A 20,841-nucleotide genomic window follows, 5' to 3' on the forward strand; every position below is an offset into this window, starting at 1 on the left:
TTTCATTACATATATAAGCGTATATTTCATTCACATCGCTAGAGAACTTTTATCCTGCAGTTTCATTTGAATGCAGCTCAATGTTTATGGCGTGACATCTTCAGAACAGTGTGTCGGACAACGACATAATTTTCCATGTAACGTGTTGCCAATTCAAGTCAATACTAAAGCAGTAACAAATCAACTTGTCAGCATGATGCGGCAATTTTTTACTCTTCTCGGTGTTTATGACTTCATATCTCCTGAACTATGTGTTGTACATATTTTGCAGTTATATTTAGTGGTACATGTTAATACTGTCTGCAAAATGCGTTGCCAATAGAGTTGTTGGTCAAGAAACAGTAAATTAAAAGCTAATGCCAGGCGAAGTAGTTTTACTGCATAAATAACAGAAAGGTAGCACGCGATAAACTTTTTCCTTTCATCAGTTTTTGGTGGACGAATGAGCGAGAAAACGTCTCGAAAAGTTTAAAAGTATGTACAATGTTTGTTTAAAGTCACTGAGTGCCCCCCCCCCCCTCCTTCTCAAATACTGGATGAATATAATCTGGCTATTCATAAGTTGTGAATTATGCTTCTTTTACACCCCCAACCCAATCCCACAGCTTTGAGAGGCAGGAGGTTCTTAAGCACACAGTGGTTCTTTATAGACTTAAATGGATACTAGTAAGAAGTTTGAATGAAACTGATACAGTGGTTTCCAAGAAGATGTGTACGCGCATATATACATTTATACAGTTTTATAATACACTCTAAGACAAGAAAATGGACTCACCAGGTACCACGAAGGAATTATTCGAAAGGGAGTGAAATCGGAAGATGTGATGTACATGTATAAAAAAACAAATGATTGCTATTTCACAAGTCCTTCTGAGGGACATAGGGCAAAATTCTGTTCAACTAACGCTTTAAATCGTCAAAATCGTGACATGGTTGGAGGGCCTTCAACCTAATGCCCCAGACGTTCTTATTTGAGGAGAGATCCGACGATCTTGCTGCGCAAGGAAGGGTCTGGCAAGCCCTAAGACAAGAAGTAGATACCCTTTGTGCAAGTGGGCATTATCTTGTCAACCTGTAGCCACTGGATAACTTGCCATGAAAAGCGATAAAACGGGACGTAGAAAGTCGTCGACGTAATAGTTCCATGCGTGGCAGCCGAAGAGGTCCTGCTATGAAAACAAATGACATCCTAGACCATCACTCCTGGTTGTCGGGTCATATGGAGGGCGACGTCTTAGGCCTGGAATCTTAGTGTCTGGAGCAGAATTGTCTTCAGTGATGGATTTCCTCTTTTGAAGCATTTTATAGGATAGTATGTCAACTTGAAGAACGGATCGCATGAGCTGTGCTGAACCGGTTAACTAGCGACGACTTGTGTGGAGACTCCCTGGATAGGGCTAGGATGCCAACCTGATTGTCGCCTATGATATGGTCCGACAATATGGAATGGTGGTCTTAGGTGCCACTCCTTTCATAGTAGGACGCGTTTTGTTGCCATTCGCGACACGCTTATAGTAAAGAGGTACGTCGACGCTAATCTACGCCCTGTTCTGTTGCCCTTCTGGCAAGCTATACTGGGCTTATATTTCAGTAAGATAATGCCCGCCCCCACATGACGAGAGCTTGTATTGCTTCACTTAATGCTTGATAAACCTTATTTTGGCCGTCGAGGTTGCTGGATCTTTCCCCAACAAAGAACATGGCTCTCCCACCACCTTGGGATTTTGACGATCTACCACGTTATTTGAATAATTTAAAGCGATATCCCTCAGGAGGAAATCCAGCAAACGCATCAGTGAATGGGAAGGTTGAATAACTGGTTGCAGAAGGGCCACAGGCGGACCAATACATTATTTATATGAAGACAGTAACCGTTCTCGAAAGAACAGAATACTATTGATGACCGTGCAGCTTTTCCCTGGAATAAATGATCACCAACTGAAACTCTCAGCTACCGACAGGTGTTGTTGATTTATCTCGATGTGGACAGCTGAAAATGTGTGTCCCGACCGGGACTCGAACCCAGGATCTCCTACTTGCATGGCAGACGCTCTATCCATCTGAGCCACCGAGGACACAGATGAATAGCGCGACTGCAGGGACTTATCCCTTGGACGCTTCCCGTGAAAGTCACATTCCCAGCTGTCCACAATTCTACATAAGCAATGTACCTTATAGACACTTGCCCATTCATTCATTACTCGCGCACGTTTTGCCGATTCCCGTAAGAGTTTGGGCAACCGGCGAGACTGCTAGGCCAATAGTAACGCGCATTAGGGAGCACGAACGTTATATTCGTCTAGGGCAACACAACATATCCGCAGTGGCAGAACATCACCATGAGTGCGGAAAAGAAATAAAATTCAGGGAAACCTGTGTGTTGGCCAAGCAGCCAATTATGATGAAACGCAAAATCAGAGAGGTCATCGAAATACTTAAACACTTTAACTACATGAATAGGGAGGATGGACTTGGGCTTGCCCCATCTTGGCTGCCAGCAATCAGAGACCAGCAGACCGATTGGTCAACACAAGGCACGAGCCGACGTCCAGCAGATGGTAAACAGCAGCAAACTTCTCATTCGACGGTGGCCACCAGTCATGGTACATAGCACAAGAGCCAATGGACAACAGAGGTCACCTTCTCCTTACACCGCAATAATCTATTAAAATAGAGTTCCCTCTCCTTCTTCCTTAAGTGACCAATAAAGTAACTACCTTTTTAAAATTATGACATAATGGCATTCGCAGTGAATACTAAGAACAAAATATAAAGGACACTGCTTAGCTAGAACCACACATTAGACCCAGAAGAAGGCCGCTGAAATAGTGGCCGAAACGTTGGCTTTTTCAATAGCAGCAGTAGTTTTCACATTATGACACGGTACCAAACCCAGAAAACTTTTATGTCGACTGACTCTGGCCGAGGAAACCTAGGCAATTATAACATACAACAAAGCATTCCTTAAAAAAATAAGGGATTTTCATAGTATAAAGATGAATTATCTACCTCATTTAGAGGCAAATAATATATATGGCTATGCAATAAGTCAATTTTTACTATATAATGGATTTGAATGGGGAGAACCAAATAATTTTGACTGTACGAAAATGAGTGAAATATCTGATACTACTTAATTGGATATATTATAAAGTAGACTTAGTATATCCAAAAGAATTACATGACTTACATAAGGATTTACCATTACCACCTGAAAAGAAAATTGTGCCTGGATACAGTCCTAAGACTGCTTCACCACTCACTGGAACTAAGGAAAGCTAGTTGTTTACTTCTCTCAGTTATATAAATAAATATGTAGTTTATTATAGACATCTTAAACACTATCTGCCACTAGGAATGAAATTAACGAAAATACATAGAGTTTTAAAATTTAAACAATTGGATATGTTGAACAAGTATATAGATTTAAATAGAGAAATGAGAACTAAAGCCAAAAATGATTTTGGAACATATTTCTACAAGAGAATGACTAATTCAGACTTTGCCAAGACAATGGAAAATATTAGAAACGCAGTGATTATAAAATTGGTGTCACATGGAGAAAAATTTGATAAATTAATAGCAGAGCCAATCATTAACAGCAGAACTATATTAAATGAAAGTCTTGCTGCTAGTCATATTAATAAGACAAAAACCACATTCAATAAAACCATCTTTGTTGGGGTGAGTATACTTGATTTATCAAAAGAACTGATGTATTGTTTTTCCCTATAGCATAATGAATCCGAAATATCGAGTAAACATTAAGTTGTGTTATCGAGATATGGACAGTTATATCTATAATGTACAATAAAGTTTTAGGAAAAATGAAAGATGAACGCAATGGAGAAATAATGGAAGAATTTTGTGGTTTGAAAGCAAAAATATGCTTATAAAGTCGGTGAAAAAATAGATAAAAATCTAAAGGTGTAAAGAAATGTGTTGTTAAAAATAGAATAAGGTTAGAACATTATAAGAATTGTTTGTTAAACCAAAAAGAACAATAAACAGGAATTAATATGGTTTGGATTGAAAATAGGATATGGATATTACAAATTATAAAAGAACCTTATAAAAATGTTGCTATATAAATGGAGATGCTAGTCATCAAGCTCAACAATGCAAGTTTCTAGAAAGAGATCAAAAAGACTAATGAAGTTAGAGATCATGGAGAAAAAACTTATATGGAGCTGATTAATGAGTTTAATATTATTTCGCCACATACATATTCTAAATTAATTACTGACTGGTATTTTCAGTTAACCGAAAACAGGCAGATGAAAATGCAATATAAAGGAAAAATGAAACTTAAAAGTAGAAATAATGAATATCATGATCTGGAATTTACTCTGTGAAATGTTTTTAAAATTTTATTACTTCGTATTAAATTCTATAATATTTAAATAGACAATTCCAAACAGATAAAGCAGTGTGGTGACATACTAGAGAAGAAGAATATTAACTAATTTTATAAAGATAAATATCGAAATGATGGATGTTATTGGATTAGTAAAGAATTTAAAAAATATTACCTTGAACCGAAAGTTACTTTTGACTGTGGTAGAAGTGTAATTTAGCATTCTCTCAAAAAAATTAACAACAGCCAGTTCATAAAAGTCTTATGGCTGCTCAAGAAGGAAGAAATTAGAAAAATCTTAGGTACAGAATAGATTTCTTACATTCACCATAATTCATTTTATTTATTTTCTTTCAATTATCTTTTATAAAAATAATATTAATCTTGTTTTCTTACATTTACCTTTTGTATGAACACAAATATTTATTTAAAAATTGGTGAACTTGATACAAAAAATTTCATATTTAATAATTTTTAAGTAATTTAATACAAAATAGAATTTTTTACGAAATTATGTGATTCAGACCTGAAAATTGGATTATAGTAGCTGGAACCCCACTGGGGGCCGAACCGCACAATAACACTGGATTCGGTGTGTTACAGTGGCAGGTTGTGGACTGTGCGACTGGTCCCGGCGGAGGTTTGATTCCTCCCTCGGGCATGGGTGTGTGTGTTTGTCCTTAGTATAATTTAGGTTAAGTAGTGTGTAAGCTTAGGGCCTGATGACCTTAGCAGTTAAGTTCCATAAGATTTCAAACACACAGTGGCAGGGTGGGTGGACTGCTGTAAACCATTGTGGACCTGGAGGGCTATGGTGGGATGAAGCCTCTCTGTTGTTTTTAGGTCTCCGGCTCAATACATACAATAAGGTCATCGTATGCCACAGGGACATTGTGTAAAACAATTGTATGAGTTCTTCTGAATATACATGCTTTTGTTACCACTGCATTTATGATTCCATGACAGCCGAGGAACTCGTTCTTCATTCCTAGTTCCCCTCCATCCATCTTGCAACATCACGTAGACCATCCTCTCCCGTAATAAACCATTAAGGTACCTTCACTGAAGTAATGATCAATCACATTCTCGTCGTTGTTGTCTTCTAACTGAAGACTTTTAGATGACACTCTTAATGCTATTTCATCTCCAAGTAACTACTGCAACACACATTATTTTCCAATTGTTTACTCAATTCATCTCTTTATCTCCCTCTGCAATTTTACCCACTAAAGTTGCCTTCAACACTAAACTGATGATCCCTTCATGACTCAGCGTGTGTTCCATCAACTGACCGCATATTATTTATTTCACAAAATTCTTTTCTCCCCTACTCTGTTCAGTACCTCCTCATAGGTTACATGATCTACTCATATAGTATTCAGCATTCTTCTATAGTAACAAATTCCAAAACATCCTACTCTCGCGTTGTCTCATGCAACTTTTGTCCCACAAACTTTTCAGGTCCTATCATACTTTCGGAGTTATTATTCGTGGCAACAGTTAATGACTCATCCTGTATATGCAATAAAAACGAGTTTAAAATCGGAAAACGTTCCTGTCATGCCCCTTCATTTGGGCAGCGTACTTTATATATAAAGTCTCCATATTCTTTGTTCAGTTCCATTGAAAACTGTTGCTACTGACAGTGGAATAAGGAGTGTTATTTCAAAAAATTTACAATTCATACCACCAGCGTTATCAAGTGCTGCATTCCTGAAAATTTATCACAGAGTGCTTCTTGATGTGTAAAAATATGAAACCTGTATGTCGAACCATGTAATGTGTTGCTCTTTCATTGTCAGCTAAGTCTTTAAATTCATTCTGCGTGGTGTTGTAATGTTTCACATAAAATTTGCAGTATCGTTCGATTATGTGACTGCATGATACTTAATAAGAATTCTCTTCCCTCTCTTCTGTAATTCTCATTCCATTTTAAGGCTTAAGGCTATAGATCGTTAGATTGCCTCTTTTTGTGAAAACGACACCTGGACTTGTGAAAATCCATACCATGAACGAACAGCTTAAACAGAGCTGACTCCATGAATCTTCCGATCTGAAGAGAGTTATGCCGACCGAAAAATGGCACATCTTGTTAATAAATGAAATGTCGTTTAATAGAGGATACTTCCGAGAAGGACCGAACAAAGCCGAGGCACACCGAGGCTTGGCTCGCAAGCAGCATGCAATTCCATGCCATGTGCAGTTTGGCACGTTGTGGCTATCTGTGGTGTAGTATTACGTTTATCAGCCGCTGATCATTGTGAACTGGACTGGACTTGTTTCAGAGTCGTTGGAACGAAAATCATATCTAAATTTAAAACATAATTATGTGGTTCAAATGGCTCTGAGCACTATGGTACTTAACTTATGAGGTCATCAGTCCCCTAGAAATTAGAACTACCTAAACCTAACTAACCTAAGAACATCACACACATCCATGCCCGAGGCAGGATTCGAACCGGCGACTGTAGTGGTTGCGCGGTTCCAGACTGAACATAATTATAAATGTGCTATGAAATGCTCAAGTCATTCACAGATTTGGCAGCAGCTGGCGGATCAGTAGATCGAGAGTTCTAAAGAGATGAGGTGTGTTATGGCCATCAGCTTTCACAGCTTGCAGCCAGTTGCCTTTTAAATCCCGCTAGCGGAGCCGGAAAGGTGCTCAGTTACCAGGGCAGGAGTTTCCACTCTGGCGCTGTGGCCTTCTCATTGGCTACATGGTGTACCCATCCAGTATTCAGCTTTCTTCTGTAGCACCACATTCCAAAAGCTCCTATTCTTTTCTCATCCGAACTGTTAACTGTTCATGTTTCACATTCACACAAGGCAACAATCCTGACAAACACCTCCATAAAATGACTTCACAACTCTTAAAATGGTATTAGACGTTAACAAATTTCTCATCTTCAGAAACGTTTTACTCGTCATCACCAGTTTACATCTTATATCATATTACTTAATTCGTAGCCCAAATAGCAAATCACTACTATTTTCAGTGTCTTATTTCCTAATCTAATTCCTCCACTGTTATTTGATAATTTATCAACATTCCATTATCTTTTTTTTTTTTTCTTTCGTTGATATTCATCTTATATCCTCCTTTCAACACACTGTTCATTCCGTTGAACTGCTTTTAAAAGTCCTTTGCTGTCGGTCACAGAATTGCAACTTCAATGGCTAATCTCAAAGTTTTTGCTTGTTCTCCCTGAGCTTACTTCTCTACATTTCTCTTTGGTTTCGTTTACTCTTTGCTCATGTACAGATTGAATAACAGTGAGGATAGGTCTATAACACTATCTCACTCACTTCTCCTTCCCTTTCGCGCCCCTCGACGCTTACAACTGCCGTCTGATTTCTGTACAATTTTTATATAACTTTCCGCTTCCTGTCTTTCACCCGTGCAACATTCAAAATTTCAAAGAGGGTAATCCAATCACTTAGTCTCCAGCAAACCTTTCTTAGCACAGGTCAGTTGCTCTCTTCTAGTGGCTTCTACATTCTCTGCGAAAAATTTAGGTATCTGGTTTTTCTTGTATTCTGAAAGAAATTTATTTTTTCGATATAGGCAGCACTTGGCGCACGTACACAATATGGACAGAATGAAATCTACATTTCATCTGTACTCCTGGGTGCTATACTGAAATAGGTTGTTTTCTCACTATACGACAAGAAGCATTTCCGTAATCGGGTGTACAATCGATATATTCCACATATGGCAGCAACCCATTTCATGAGCAAAAGAGGAAATTCTTATCTCTCAAAAATTAGTGCTGAAATAAGTCAACGGTTTATGGAATGTGAAACGCCAATGAGCGGTCTCTTTTAGATTTGCAATACTAACACCATAAAATACCACAGCTCCAGTTTAAAAAGAGGAGGTAATGCCCATGACTATGTAATTAATGAATCTATGAAAAAGAACTGTGTCGTATGTTGTCTACTGTCTCGCAGTTAATACAGGTGTAAAGCGTTACCGCACATTACGCGGTTCGGAAAATATTCCAGGTGAACGGATTAGCTGACTCACCCTTTGTACCAAAAAAGACGTGTACTCCAGAGCTCGGTTCCCCAGTAAGTAGAATCGTCTCACAAGCCAGGAACCGCTGGCAAGCAACGCCGGCGTCACCTCTCACATACCTGGCTTGTTCCACAGCTGACGAATAAAACGCGGAGAGCGCATGAACGAGGCGAGCTGCCGCTGAACCCTCACCTCGAAGTCGTCCGCAAAAATGTCGTAGTGCAAAGTGATGGCTCCTGTGTTTGTGGTTTCATTGGTTTTTTCGTCCACGATCTGTGAAATGTTGATCAAAATGCCTTGGTATTCCCCATCGTCGCAGGCGCTAAGCTCTAACATGTCCGCAGTGTACGGACCCTGCCAAGCAGAAAAAAACACACACATTACAAGAGCGCTTCACTAGAGCACCAAGGAAACATCTCAAAACAATAGCAGTGCTACTGAGACTGAATAGGAAAATTGAAAAGATTTTCTCAAACTGGCTATACGAAAATACAGCAACTAAAATTTATAAATGAAATTCTTACATAGCGTAAAAGTCGGTTATTTTTAGAACATACATCCCAACTTGATTAACCATATGATTATTTGAGAGTTGATCAGTTAGTGCATGCCTGCACTCCATAACTGCAGAAAGACTGCTTCGATTCATGAGCAAAACAAATATGCACAGTTGAATTTACGGATACGGTCAGTAAAGTTCATAACAGACCAATGCAAATCCTTGTAATCTGAGCATTCATTTCGTCACTCAAATATTCAACGAACTACGGTACGAAACGACGTATTAAAATTGTGCTAGGCATAGATTGTTGCTATTAAAATTCCGAGAACCCAGAATGAATCTATCATTATAAGGTATGAGGTATTGCCCATGAAATGCAGGGCACTGAGTTTGAGTTCCTGGTCCGGCACATAGGATGTTTCAGAGCAGCACTTACTAGGTCCACAGAGAAACATTCAGTGTTCTAACAACCGTAGAGCTGTGAGACACCCCGTTCCCCAGGTTACCGTTTCCTTCACACTAAACTTAGTGAGAAGTAGGCCTACTAGGAGAAGTGAAGCTATGACGGAAAATTATGGGTCCCGAAAGCAAATATTTTGGGAAAAGGTTCCAAATGCATCACAAAGTTTTGATATGTTAAGAAGTTCTCTCACCATAATGATCATGACGGTAAAACTATATAAATTTGGTTTCATGTACAGAGTTACCGATAATAGTTAGTATCGATCCACTCTATTAGTTTCTGGAGCATCTGAACTCATTCCAGTCAAATACGAGTATTAAGCTGATCCTGGCACTGGAAAAGTACGGCCAGTTGTCTTTTCTGGATGTACCAGGTGATCAAAAAGTCAGTACAAATTTGAAAACTGAATAAATCACAGAATAATGCAGATAGAGAGGTACAATTTGACACACATGCTCGGAATGACATGGGCTTTTATTAGAACCAAAAAATACAAAAGTTCAAAAATTGTCCGACAGATGGCGCTTCATCTGATCACAATAGCAATAATTAGCATAACAAAGTAAGACAAAGCACAGATGATGTTCTTTACATGAAATGCTCAATATGCCCACCATCATTCCTCAAAAATAGCTGTAGTCGACGAATAATGTTGTGAACAGAACTGTGAAGCATGTCCAGAGTTATGGTGAGGCATTGGCGTCGAATGTTATCTTTCAGCATCCCTAAAGATGCCGGTCGAACACGATACACTTGCGACTTCAGGTAACCCCAAAGCCAGTAGTCGCACGGACTGAGGTCTGGGGACCTGGGAGGCCAAGCATGACGAAAGTGGCGGCTGAGCACACGTTCGTCACCAAACGACGCGCGCAAGAGATCCTTCACGCCTCTAGCAATATAGGGTGGGGCGTCATTCTGCATAAGCATCGTATGTTCCAGCAGGTGTTTATCAGTGAGGCTGGGGATGACGCGACGCTGTAACATATCGGCGTACCTCTCACCCGTCAGGGTACCAGTTACAAAACCAGAGTCACGCATTTCCTCGAAGAAGAAAGGCCCGATAACAGTAGATGTGGTAAATCCAACCCATACCGTGACTTTTTCGTCGTGCAATGGAGTTTCCACGACAGTTGTAGGATTTTCGGTAGCCCAAATTCTGCAGTTGTGGGCGTTGACAGACCCTCGGAGCGTGAAATCTTCGTCGGTCCACAACACGTTACTCAACCAATCGTCATCGTCCCACATCTTTTGAAACGCCCACACCGCTAATGCCCTCCGCTTCACTAAATCGCCAGGTAACAGTTCATGTTGCCGATGGATTTTGTACGAACAGCATCGGAGGGTACGCCTCAGTGTTAACCAAACAGTAGTGTATGGAATGCCGGTGCGACGTGCGACTGCACGAGCGCTGACTTCCCCGTGCATAGACGAACCCGCTACAGTCTCGATTTCTCCCTGAACTGTCTCAGCAGCATTACGCCTTGTGCTCCGTCGGCCACAACGGGGTCTATCGTCTAATCTAAATCATTCTCGCCACAGTTGCATTTGTCAACGGACCTTTAAACGTTCGAATCCCCTTCCTACGGCGATAGGATTGTAACGCTGAACCAGCACATTCCCCATTCTGTTAATACAGCTTCACTAAAAGCGCCTTTTCAGGTAAAGTCAACATGATGCGACTGCTGGCGCATCTGATTCTCTCTCTTATTACAGCTCCATACACGATTGTCATGCGCAGTTACTGATGTTTTGATGTCTCGCGCCATTTGTCGGGCCGGCCAGGGTGGCCGAGCGGTTCTTGGAGTTACCGTCTGGAACCGCGCGACCGCTACGGTCCCAGGTTCGAATCCTGCCTCGGGCATGGATGTTTGTGGTGTCCTTAGGTTAGTTAGGTTTAAGTAGTTCTACGTTCTAGGGGACTGTTGACCTCAGTAGTTAAGTCCCACAGTGCTCAGAGGCAGCCATCTGTCGGACATTTTGTGAACTTTTTTTTTTGTTCTAATAAAACCCCATGTCATTCCAAGCATGTGTGTCAATTTTTACCTCTCTATCTACATTATTCCACTATTTATTCAGTTTTCAAATTTATACTGACTTTTTGATCACCCGATAGTTAGCAAACGAATGGCCAGGTGCCGTTGTTGAATGTAGTTATCAAAAGGAAAGCAGACGGCTTCTTTGACCCCAGTGCGTTCCTAAAACCTACAAACATGGATTTATACCCCCCAGTCAGCAATTGTCACCACCCAGTGCAGAATAACAGAGTTCTGAAGTCATTGGACCACGTAGGACACACCTTGTCAGATCCAGATAGCCTGGCGACAAAAACTGAGCATCTATGATCGCTGTTCTGCAAGAATGGATGCACTGCCAAACAGATTCGGAAGAACGTTCAACCAGTCACCCTGCCACGCTATCTAGAAGAAGAGTAAGTTGAGGCAAAGACGGTGGAGTAAGAGCTCTATGCGTGATCCCTTTCTGCCAAAATCAGAAACATTTTGAGGAAGCACAATATTAAGTATGTGTTAAGTCCACCTACCAAAACAAGAGCGGTACTGGGAAATGTGAAGCAGTCTCGGACTACGAAAATCGGGAATTTATTATGTATCTTGCCAATGTGGCATGCTGTACATTGGCCAACAGTGGACATCACAGGCACACCTACTAAGACAGGCAACTAAATCAGCCATTACCTTGTGAGCACAGTCTCGTATTTAGTCTACGAATTCTGATGAAACGAGGGATCTGCACAAGCCTTCGATAATGGGACAGTATTATAAGAGCGTCTGCAGAGATACAGGTGACGAGTAACCTGATGTATCGTGACACGGGGCACCCACTCAGCAACACATGGGATCTGCAACTGCAAATGCTGAAAACGCAATGGGGCAGCAGCAGAACTCTATAAAAGAATAACAGAGTGTATGGACGTCTAAAACGAACCCAAGATGCAGCATCAGGTGCACCGCACCAAAAATGGAACGTAGCAGGGCGCTTCTAGCGGGAGCGAACTGCAGAGAGAACAGCTGGGTCGGCAGTGGAACCTGGAACTGCAACGGACCGAAGGCGGAACTCAATCGCCTAGACGGCTGCATGAGACTGAAGACGAAATAACAGCATTGTGCCTGGCACAGCGCGCTCAAGACGGACAGCCTGAGAACGTTTATGACGGGAGAGAACCGCAGAGAGAACAGGTGGCACCACAGCCGTTTCCCAGTCCACTGACCATTGGGTTAGCCGAGGTCAACGCCGACGCGAAATCGCGGATGCGTCACTTCAGCGTCGGGAGTCTCGCAGAACCGTAAAGCTACCTCGTGCTGAAATATCATGGCTGATGCAGAGCCAGAGAGCTTTGTTGTGCACTGTTTGCTGCCTCTTCACGTGCTTTACTTCCGCAGCGGACTGAAAACGCATCGTCAGCCCACACAGAGGTGCTCCAGTCCGAAGAGGGAATGAGCAACGACGCTGCTGGCGGGAGCGGACCGCAGTGGGATGACTGGACCCGACGAAGGAGGAGGAAGAGCGTAGATATACACACTGGACCCGTAACCGAGGAGATCCTTAAGTTTACGCCATAATAAACTCATAATGAAGATCATACTGAAAAGCATACCCCAAGGCACCTCGGATGACTCAGTGCTCGATAAACTGCTTCCCAAGCGCCTTGAAGTAAACAAAACACAGCGCATAGACTACAGAAAAATAAACGACTCAAACGCATAGCAGGGCAACCAAGGGACCCACCCCTCTGCCCCTAAACCAGCTCAATCTGGTGAGTGCCTTTAATTTGCAAACACGACATATACGTGCAGGAAACAAAGTGTCGAAGATGTTGTGGACAGCATATGACCTCTTCCGCTACAATCAAAAAGAAGAAGAAAGATGCGCCAATTGCAAGGGTCCAAACTCTGCCCTCTTCTTCAAATATCTCTAAAGACGCAAGGAGGCCACAGCGGTCGAGACATTCCTCCATCGAGATCATATACGAGCCAGCGTGTCTTCCAGACAGCGACGACGAGCTCTACCACCACATACTGCTCAAAGCAGACCTCACACAGGTCGTCTCCACAGTACTGTTCCACCTACTTCCAGATCTATGAGAGGCTGTCAAAGATCATGGGCATACGCTACAAGGCAAATACTTTGTAATGATTCCGAATGTGCACAAACACGAAATCAAACACACATACGATAAGGGAACAACTGCACCTTGAAACGCAAATGCACACAAACATACACACACACACACACACACACACACACACACACACATACACATACAATGACACAACCCACAACATACAGAAAGTAAACAACCCCGTGACCCTCTGTAGCACCCCTTGCCCCATTAGCACCATCGCGGTGGCTGATGCACAACGTCTAAACTTCGTCTTTGTCGATACCCACGGAGGGAGGACTAAAGGTACAATGCATCAAGGTGATGTTCATTTTGCAGCAATCATTGAAACGTGGATAACGGCCAGGAACAAATTCAGCGTCCTAAAATACAACACTTTTCGGAAAGACAGGCAAGACGGCAGCGGTGGAGTGGCCATATGAACATACGATTCAATAGCAGCCAAAGAAATCCCTCTACTGGCAGTACATTAGAAAATCGAAGGCCTCTTACTCCAATTAAGAGACAGGAAAAGGAGCAGCCTCAACATAGTCTGTACGCAAAACACCCAGGGAGGCCCCTATAAACGCAGTCGTTACGGTACATAACGGCACTTCATAGGGTCCTAATACTGTGCGACTAATGCAACACGACAAGTGCTAGCTGGTAGAGCAGAAACCGGCAACGGACGCCGACTCTTCGGCCTACTGACAACAGAACCAATCAGCAGATTGGCAGTAGATCAACCGATCTTCATCTGATTTCAGGGATGTTAGACACTAACCTGCATATCTCAAAGCCCCAACGTCAGCGACGAAATGATGGAACCTGGCATCAGAGATTCCATCTCAAGTTACCACCTTTCCATCCTTTTCGTGATTAATGCCACCCATCTCCCAGACCAGCTGCCCACAAGACGGACTGTACAAAAATACGCTGACAGAGACTGGAACAGATACAAAGATATCCTCTGAAGCCAACGCTCTCTATAATCATAACACACGACGATGACCTTCAACAAGCTACAGACTGACTCCAGGCAGCCACACATCATTTTCTTAAAACATTGGAGACAAGCCAGTCCTCATGGCACTCTCAATCTAATACGACAGAAAAAACTATACAAATAAGCCGGAGTAACAGCGTAAACGCAAGGATAAAACAATCATTCCCATGTATCGACAAAGACAGTGGCACGACACTTGCAGACAGTTAAAATACAGAACAGGGTCGTAGGTTCTGAAAGCGCCTCAAAACGCTGACAGGACAAAGACAATAGGCGAAAACCCACATTACTGATAAATGAAGAACCAACAACAGACGAAACGGAACAGGGGAAGCCTTCAAACAGGTACTAAACCAGGCCTAGTCATTTCCACAAAATAATAGAATTGACGAAAACTTCCAACTACAGGTGGAAAACGAATTAGAGCAGACTCTGACCACATCCGAGACAGCAATCCACTCTGGACGGAACTAAGCCCCTGGACAAAATGATATAAAACGAATAGATTTACAGAAAGTCCCAAAACTTCTCCAAACACCCATCCTCTCAGTTATCTTCTATTACTGCCTGACAAATGGGACCATACAAAACAGCAAGGAGACAAGAAAGACAATCATGATACCACACTTCGACAAACCAAAGACTGACCAGATGTCTGCTCGACTTTATACGAAAGACGTATAGTAACCCAGAGCCTAAAGACGTACATAGAACTCAAAGACATCCTCCCGCTGACACAATCGGGAGTCCGCAGAATCACCCGATCAGTGACCCACTGATTAATGTGACCGACGAAATCATAAAGGACTTCAATAAGGCCTTTTAGACACAGAACGTGGCTTTGACAAGCTCGGTCAAAACGGACAACACCAATGGAACTCCTGAATAAAATCGTACGTCATATGAGCGTACATCTCAAACGGGATATGCAAGGTACATGTCTCCAGCGCAACATCCCGATAATACACTGTACAGGCAGGAGTGCCTCCTGTCCCCGCTACTGTACGCGATGTATACTGCCGATATGTCCACTGTAACAACTCCCTCAGAGACAGTAGAACCTTAAGCTGACAAAACTGCATCATGGTGTACAGAGCTTAGAACAACCACTACCCAAGGGAAAACTCGACCTACTTACAACGACCTGAATACCGAGTTGCAAAATGGAGGATTCGCCCGTACCCATCCAAGACCCAAACAATCCTGTTCAGACACCAACACCTGACCAAAAACAGGCAGCGGACAATGATGACATACAGATGACACTCTGGGACTGGTCACTAAGACTTAACGACACTGTTAGGTTCCTTGGCGTGTTCGTGGGCATACACCTGAATTGAAAAACGCACCTAACTTACCTACTCGACAAACCTAACAGGACTGGTTCAAGGACGACTATACGTGTGCCATGACCAAATAACCAAACTCACATAAAAGACATACGGAAGAACATTAAAAGAATATGCCTCAGACCCTTAGCAGGCATACAAAGATCAGTAGCATAAACTGAAAGCCTCGCAAAACTCCCTAGCAATTACACCCTGTAATGACCTAAACTGCATTACTGGAGTGGAACCACTGGAAACACGACAAACCAGGGTAAGACCAACTTCTGAAGACACATCCTCACTAAGACATCAGACGTGGAAAAATTCTGACAACAAGACCATGATTAACTAGGCGACCCAAATACAAATACTCACAGCCAACACGTACTGTAGCCCGCAACACCAGCGAAGTGTATCCTGAGTTCTCCCCCACAACGGAACCTCTGACGAAAGCGATACCAGCACCCCCTCATCTAAGTCAAACACAGTTGAACAAAAAACACACTGGCACATACAGATCTCAAAGAGGTAAAACACACAATAGAACCGAATCTCCCACTCGTTCTGTCTCTCTCTCTCTCTCTCTCTCTCTCTGTCTCTCTCTCTCTCTCTCTCTCTCTCTCTCTCTCTCTTACACACACACACACACACACACACACACACACACACACACACACACACACACTCATACAACACTGGTACGCTAGATATAAGCACAACAGCGCTACGAGAACTATAGAATCGAGGGTAGGTTTATAAGTGCCCCGATACAGCTCCTCACAAATTGCTAAGGTGAATGGGAACCAATCTTCCCTATGTGATATCAGCAGCTACCCACTGTAATACATCATTGCGTAAGGCTCAAATGGCTCAGAGTACTATGGGACTTAACTTCTGAGGTCATCAGTCCCCTAGAACTTAGAACTACTTAAACCTAATTAACCTAAGGACATCACACACATCCATGCCCGAGGCAGGGGTCTAGCCTGCGACTCACTTAGTTTCATGGTGTGATCGATATACCACTGGCAGATACGTTTCAGATAATAGGTAACCTAAGTTAGCCGATTATCAGGAATTTGTTCCACCCATGTCTCACAAGTCTAGTGGCATAAGACTGTCGAGACTGCAACAAGAAATGCCACTACCTATTTCCTTCCACTACTATTAAATACATGCGTATATGTCACTAAATCTGCGTTTACCCCTGCGCGCCTTGCGTCCAGTCGCCGTGCGACTGTGCTTGCCTCACACGCAAGCAGAGGCCCGTAGTTTCATGCCTCTTCCCTAACAGTGTGCATACGAGTGATTCCATTCACATCAGTGCTCACACTGGGCGCCTCTACTTCGGTGTGTGGCGAGTCACAGCCGCATGCCGACTAGGCGCAAGGAGCACGTGTGTAAACACACCATCACAGTATTTGTATGTGACAGAGAGAGAGAGAGCGACAAAATCTAATTTTATTTCCTACACATTATTTTTGAAACAAAGCATCACGTCCAACAACAGGTCAGTTCCAACCACTTACTTTCTTGAACACAGAATTTCTCTGCTTTGTCGAGCTTCTACTCCTACTTCACCATAGTTTTTGGTTTATTTCGATCAGGATTATGTACCAAATGGTAAGTGCATTACAGTTTATTGATCAGTTTTTTTTTCTCAAGTAGGAACTTGTGCCGGAAAATATAAAACGCCACATAAGTAGGTATTACCCCAAAGGAACAAGAATCACGCTTATAGTAACCACAATTTACGTGATTTTAGATGATGACAATGTTGCTTAGAAGTGGAGTGTAGAACCTTAGGAGGGAGGACTGACGTAAATACCGAATGTGGGGATGACGTAGGCGCATCGCATGGTGGAATAAAGCAGGATCGTGGAGACTCACAACGAGGGCTAGGTTCGCAGAGGCGAGGTTGGTGGCAGCGCTGGCCACAGCGACCATTGCGAGCAGCGCTCGGGCCTCCATGCTGGACGTGACTGGAGCTCGTGTTCCCTGCTCTGCTGTGGCCGCAGCCTCGCGTGATCACGGGGCCGCCTGCTCCGCTAAACGCGCCAAAGCTCACCTCACGCCACCTGTGAACCACACGGTCGAGCGCCTCGGTTACCTAACGCCCAGTCCTTGAAGCTCATATCTGTACGACATGGTCTTTCTCCTCTTCCTGTTTTCCAGCAATTGTCAGCTGAGCGAACATTAAAACAACTGTGGTCTGTAATGTTTCCTAGTACGAAATGTGTCGTAATAACTGTATGGAATCCTTAGATGACGTATGTTCACAGATTTTTACTTAAATATAATACAACAAAATATTATTTCACAACAGAGAACTGAAGAGGACGTACATAAAGTGAACGTGTGAGACATGATACTGCGAAAAGAATTTGACGTAACAATGAAAAACGAGTCTAAACAAGGCCTCGACAGTAGAAGTTCCTTCTCAACTACTCCCAGCCTTCTACATTTACATCTACACCTACATTTATACTCCGCAAGGCACCCAGCGGTGTGCGGCGGAGGGCAGTTTACGTGCCACTGTCATTACCTCCCTTTTCTGTTCCAGTCGCGTAAGGTTCGCGGGATGAACGACTGTCTGAAAGCCTGCGCGCGCGCTCGAATCTCTCTAATTTTACATTCGTGATCTCCTCGGGAGGTATAAGTAGGGGGAAGCAATATATTCGATACCTCATCCAGAAACCCAACCTCTCGAAACCTGGCGAACAAGCTACACCGCGATGCAGAGCGCCTCTCTTGCAGAGTCTGCCACTTGAGTTTGGTAAACATCTCCGTAACGCTATCACGGTTACCAAATAACCCCATGACGAAACGTGCCGCTCTTCTTTGGATCTTCTCTATCTCCTCCGTCAACCCGATCTGGTACGGATCCCACACTTACGAGCAAAACTCAAGTATAGGTCGAACGAGTGTTTTGTGAGCCACCTCCTTTGTTGATGGACTACATTTTCTAAGGACTCTCCCAATGAATCTCAACCTGGTACCCGCCTTACCAACAATTAATTCTATATGGTCATTCCACTTCAAATCGTTCCGCACGCTTACTCCCACATATTTTACAGAAGTAAAATAAGTTTAATAAGTCATGATTGCAAAATACTAACACAAATCTCTTATACTGGAATGGAAGACCTGTAAAAGTCGACCAAGGGGAAGATCAGTTTGAAATGTAGGAACACGTGAGGAAATACTGACCCTATGACTTGTCACAGCTGATAAGTTAAGAAAAGGTGAAACTAAGTTTATACTATTTGTAGACTTAAAGAAAGCTGTTGACCATGGTCATTGGCAGAGTCTCTTTGAAATTCTGAAGATAGCTGGGGTTAAACGCATGGGGCGAAAGGTTTCTTACAACTCTTGCAGAAACCAGACGGAAGTTGTGTTGCATGAAAGAGAAGCAGTGGTTGAGAAGGGACTGCGACAGGTTTGTAGTTTATGTCAGACATCATTCAATTTGTACATTGAGCAAGTAGTAAACGAAACTAAAGAAGCATTTGGAATAGGAATTAAAGTTGAAACGACCCCTTAGAAAAATTTATGATTGACTGCGCTGGTAAACCCCTTACGTTATTTGATTTTCAAACAGCTGAGCAGAACTGAACGTACTCAGACATTTCGCTCTTTACCTATTCTCATCAACACCAAACTGATACCCAATATTTTTAGCGTAACGCAATCTGACTTTAAATAATCCCTACAAAAGAATGGCCCTGACAATAACCTATACCTTTCATGAATCAGTTACCTCACAAAAATCTTCGTTACTCGAACTACTGAAATACAGCGAGTGCCAATACTGCCAGCCAAATAAAAGATTCTAACTACTGAAGGCACTAACTACTGAAAGGCATAGTTAGCAAATGAAAGATTTAGATAGACAACAAACAATGTATTTACCTTAATAGCGTTCAAAAATTATATAATTTCATGAAATGCAGTCTTACAAATTTACTCTCTCTGACGGACACACGTCCAGATCATCCGCTCTCAAAACTCCGCCATCTCACTCCCCACATCCACCACTGCTGGCCGCTCACCCCAACTGCGCAACGCTACGAGCTGTTCACATCCAGTTGCCCAACACTAAAATAGCGCGTATTCCAACAATGCCAACCAGCCACAGACTGCACACAGCACAGTCAGTGATTTTCATACAGAGCTCTACGTGGCGTTACCAACATAAAAACCTAAACAGCCACTCACAAAGTCCTGACAAAAGAAATAAAAAGTTTGAGGTCTCCCGCCGACATTGTAATTCTGTCAGAGGCAGTGAAGGACTTGCAAAAGCAGTTGCATGAAATGTAGAGTGTCTTAAAAGGAAATATGAAATGAACATCAACAAAGCCAGAACGAGGACAATGGAATGTACTCGAATTAAATCAGGTGATGCTGAGGAAACTAGATGGGGAAACGATGCACTTCAAGTAGTAGACGAGTTCAGTTGTCTGGGCAGCAAATTAACTGACGATAGCTGAAATAAAGAGGATATAAAATGGATACTGCAAATGACCAGGAAAGTGTTTCTGCAGAAGATAATATAGATTAAAGTTTTAGGAAGTCTTTTCTGAAATTATTTATATGGAGTGTAGTCACGTATGGAAATGAAACATGGACGATGACCAGTTTAGACAAGAAGAATATAAGCTTTTGAAATGTAGTGCTACAGGAGAAAGTTGACGATTATATGGGTAGGTCATGTAACTAATGAGGAGCTTCTAAATAGAACTGGGGAGAAAAATGTTAGTGCACAACCTCATTGCAAGAAGCGATCAGTTGGTAGGATACATTCTGAGACATCTAGGGATCACCAATTTAGTACTAGAGGGGGGCCTGTGAGAGTAAATATCGTAGAATGAGACCAAGAGCTGAATAGAGTAAGCAAAAGTAGGTTGCAATAGTTACTCGACGATGAATAGGCTTGCACTGCCTAGAATAGCATGGAGAGCTGCATCTGACCATTCGTCGGACTCAAGACCAAAACAACATATAACAGGCAGTTGGCTTCTAGATCCCATCTGATCGTCAAATTCACCTA

General features: G+C 42.5%; 1 protein-coding gene and 1 non-coding gene across 2 annotated transcripts in view; both read right to left on the bottom strand.

Moving 5' to 3' along the window:
- The window catches only part of LOC126285045 (uncharacterized), a 91,578-nt gene extending 73,725 nt beyond the window's left edge, over positions 1 to 17,853 (bottom strand). The window contains exons 1-2 of the mRNA XM_049984369.1: positions 17,682 to 17,853; positions 8,568 to 8,729 (exon numbers count right to left, since the gene is read on the bottom strand). Of these exons, the coding sequence (XP_049840326.1) occupies positions 8,568 to 8,729; positions 17,682 to 17,762 (243 nt within the window). The 5' untranslated portion in view covers positions 17,763 to 17,853. The remainder of the gene's footprint in view (positions 1 to 8,567; positions 8,730 to 17,681) is intronic.
- Trnaa-ugc (transfer RNA alanine (anticodon UGC)) lies at positions 2,002 to 2,076 on the bottom strand. The gene has a single exon. It is a non-coding gene; the product is annotated as a tRNA-Ala (tRNA).
- Positions 17,854 to 20,841: the final 2,988 nt, after the last annotated feature.

The sequence above is a fragment of the Schistocerca gregaria genome, chromosome 1 (genome assembly GCF_023897955.1).
Source record: "Schistocerca gregaria isolate iqSchGreg1 chromosome 1, iqSchGreg1.2, whole genome shotgun sequence".
Classification (NCBI taxonomy): Eukaryota; Metazoa; Arthropoda; class Insecta; order Orthoptera; family Acrididae; genus Schistocerca; species Schistocerca gregaria.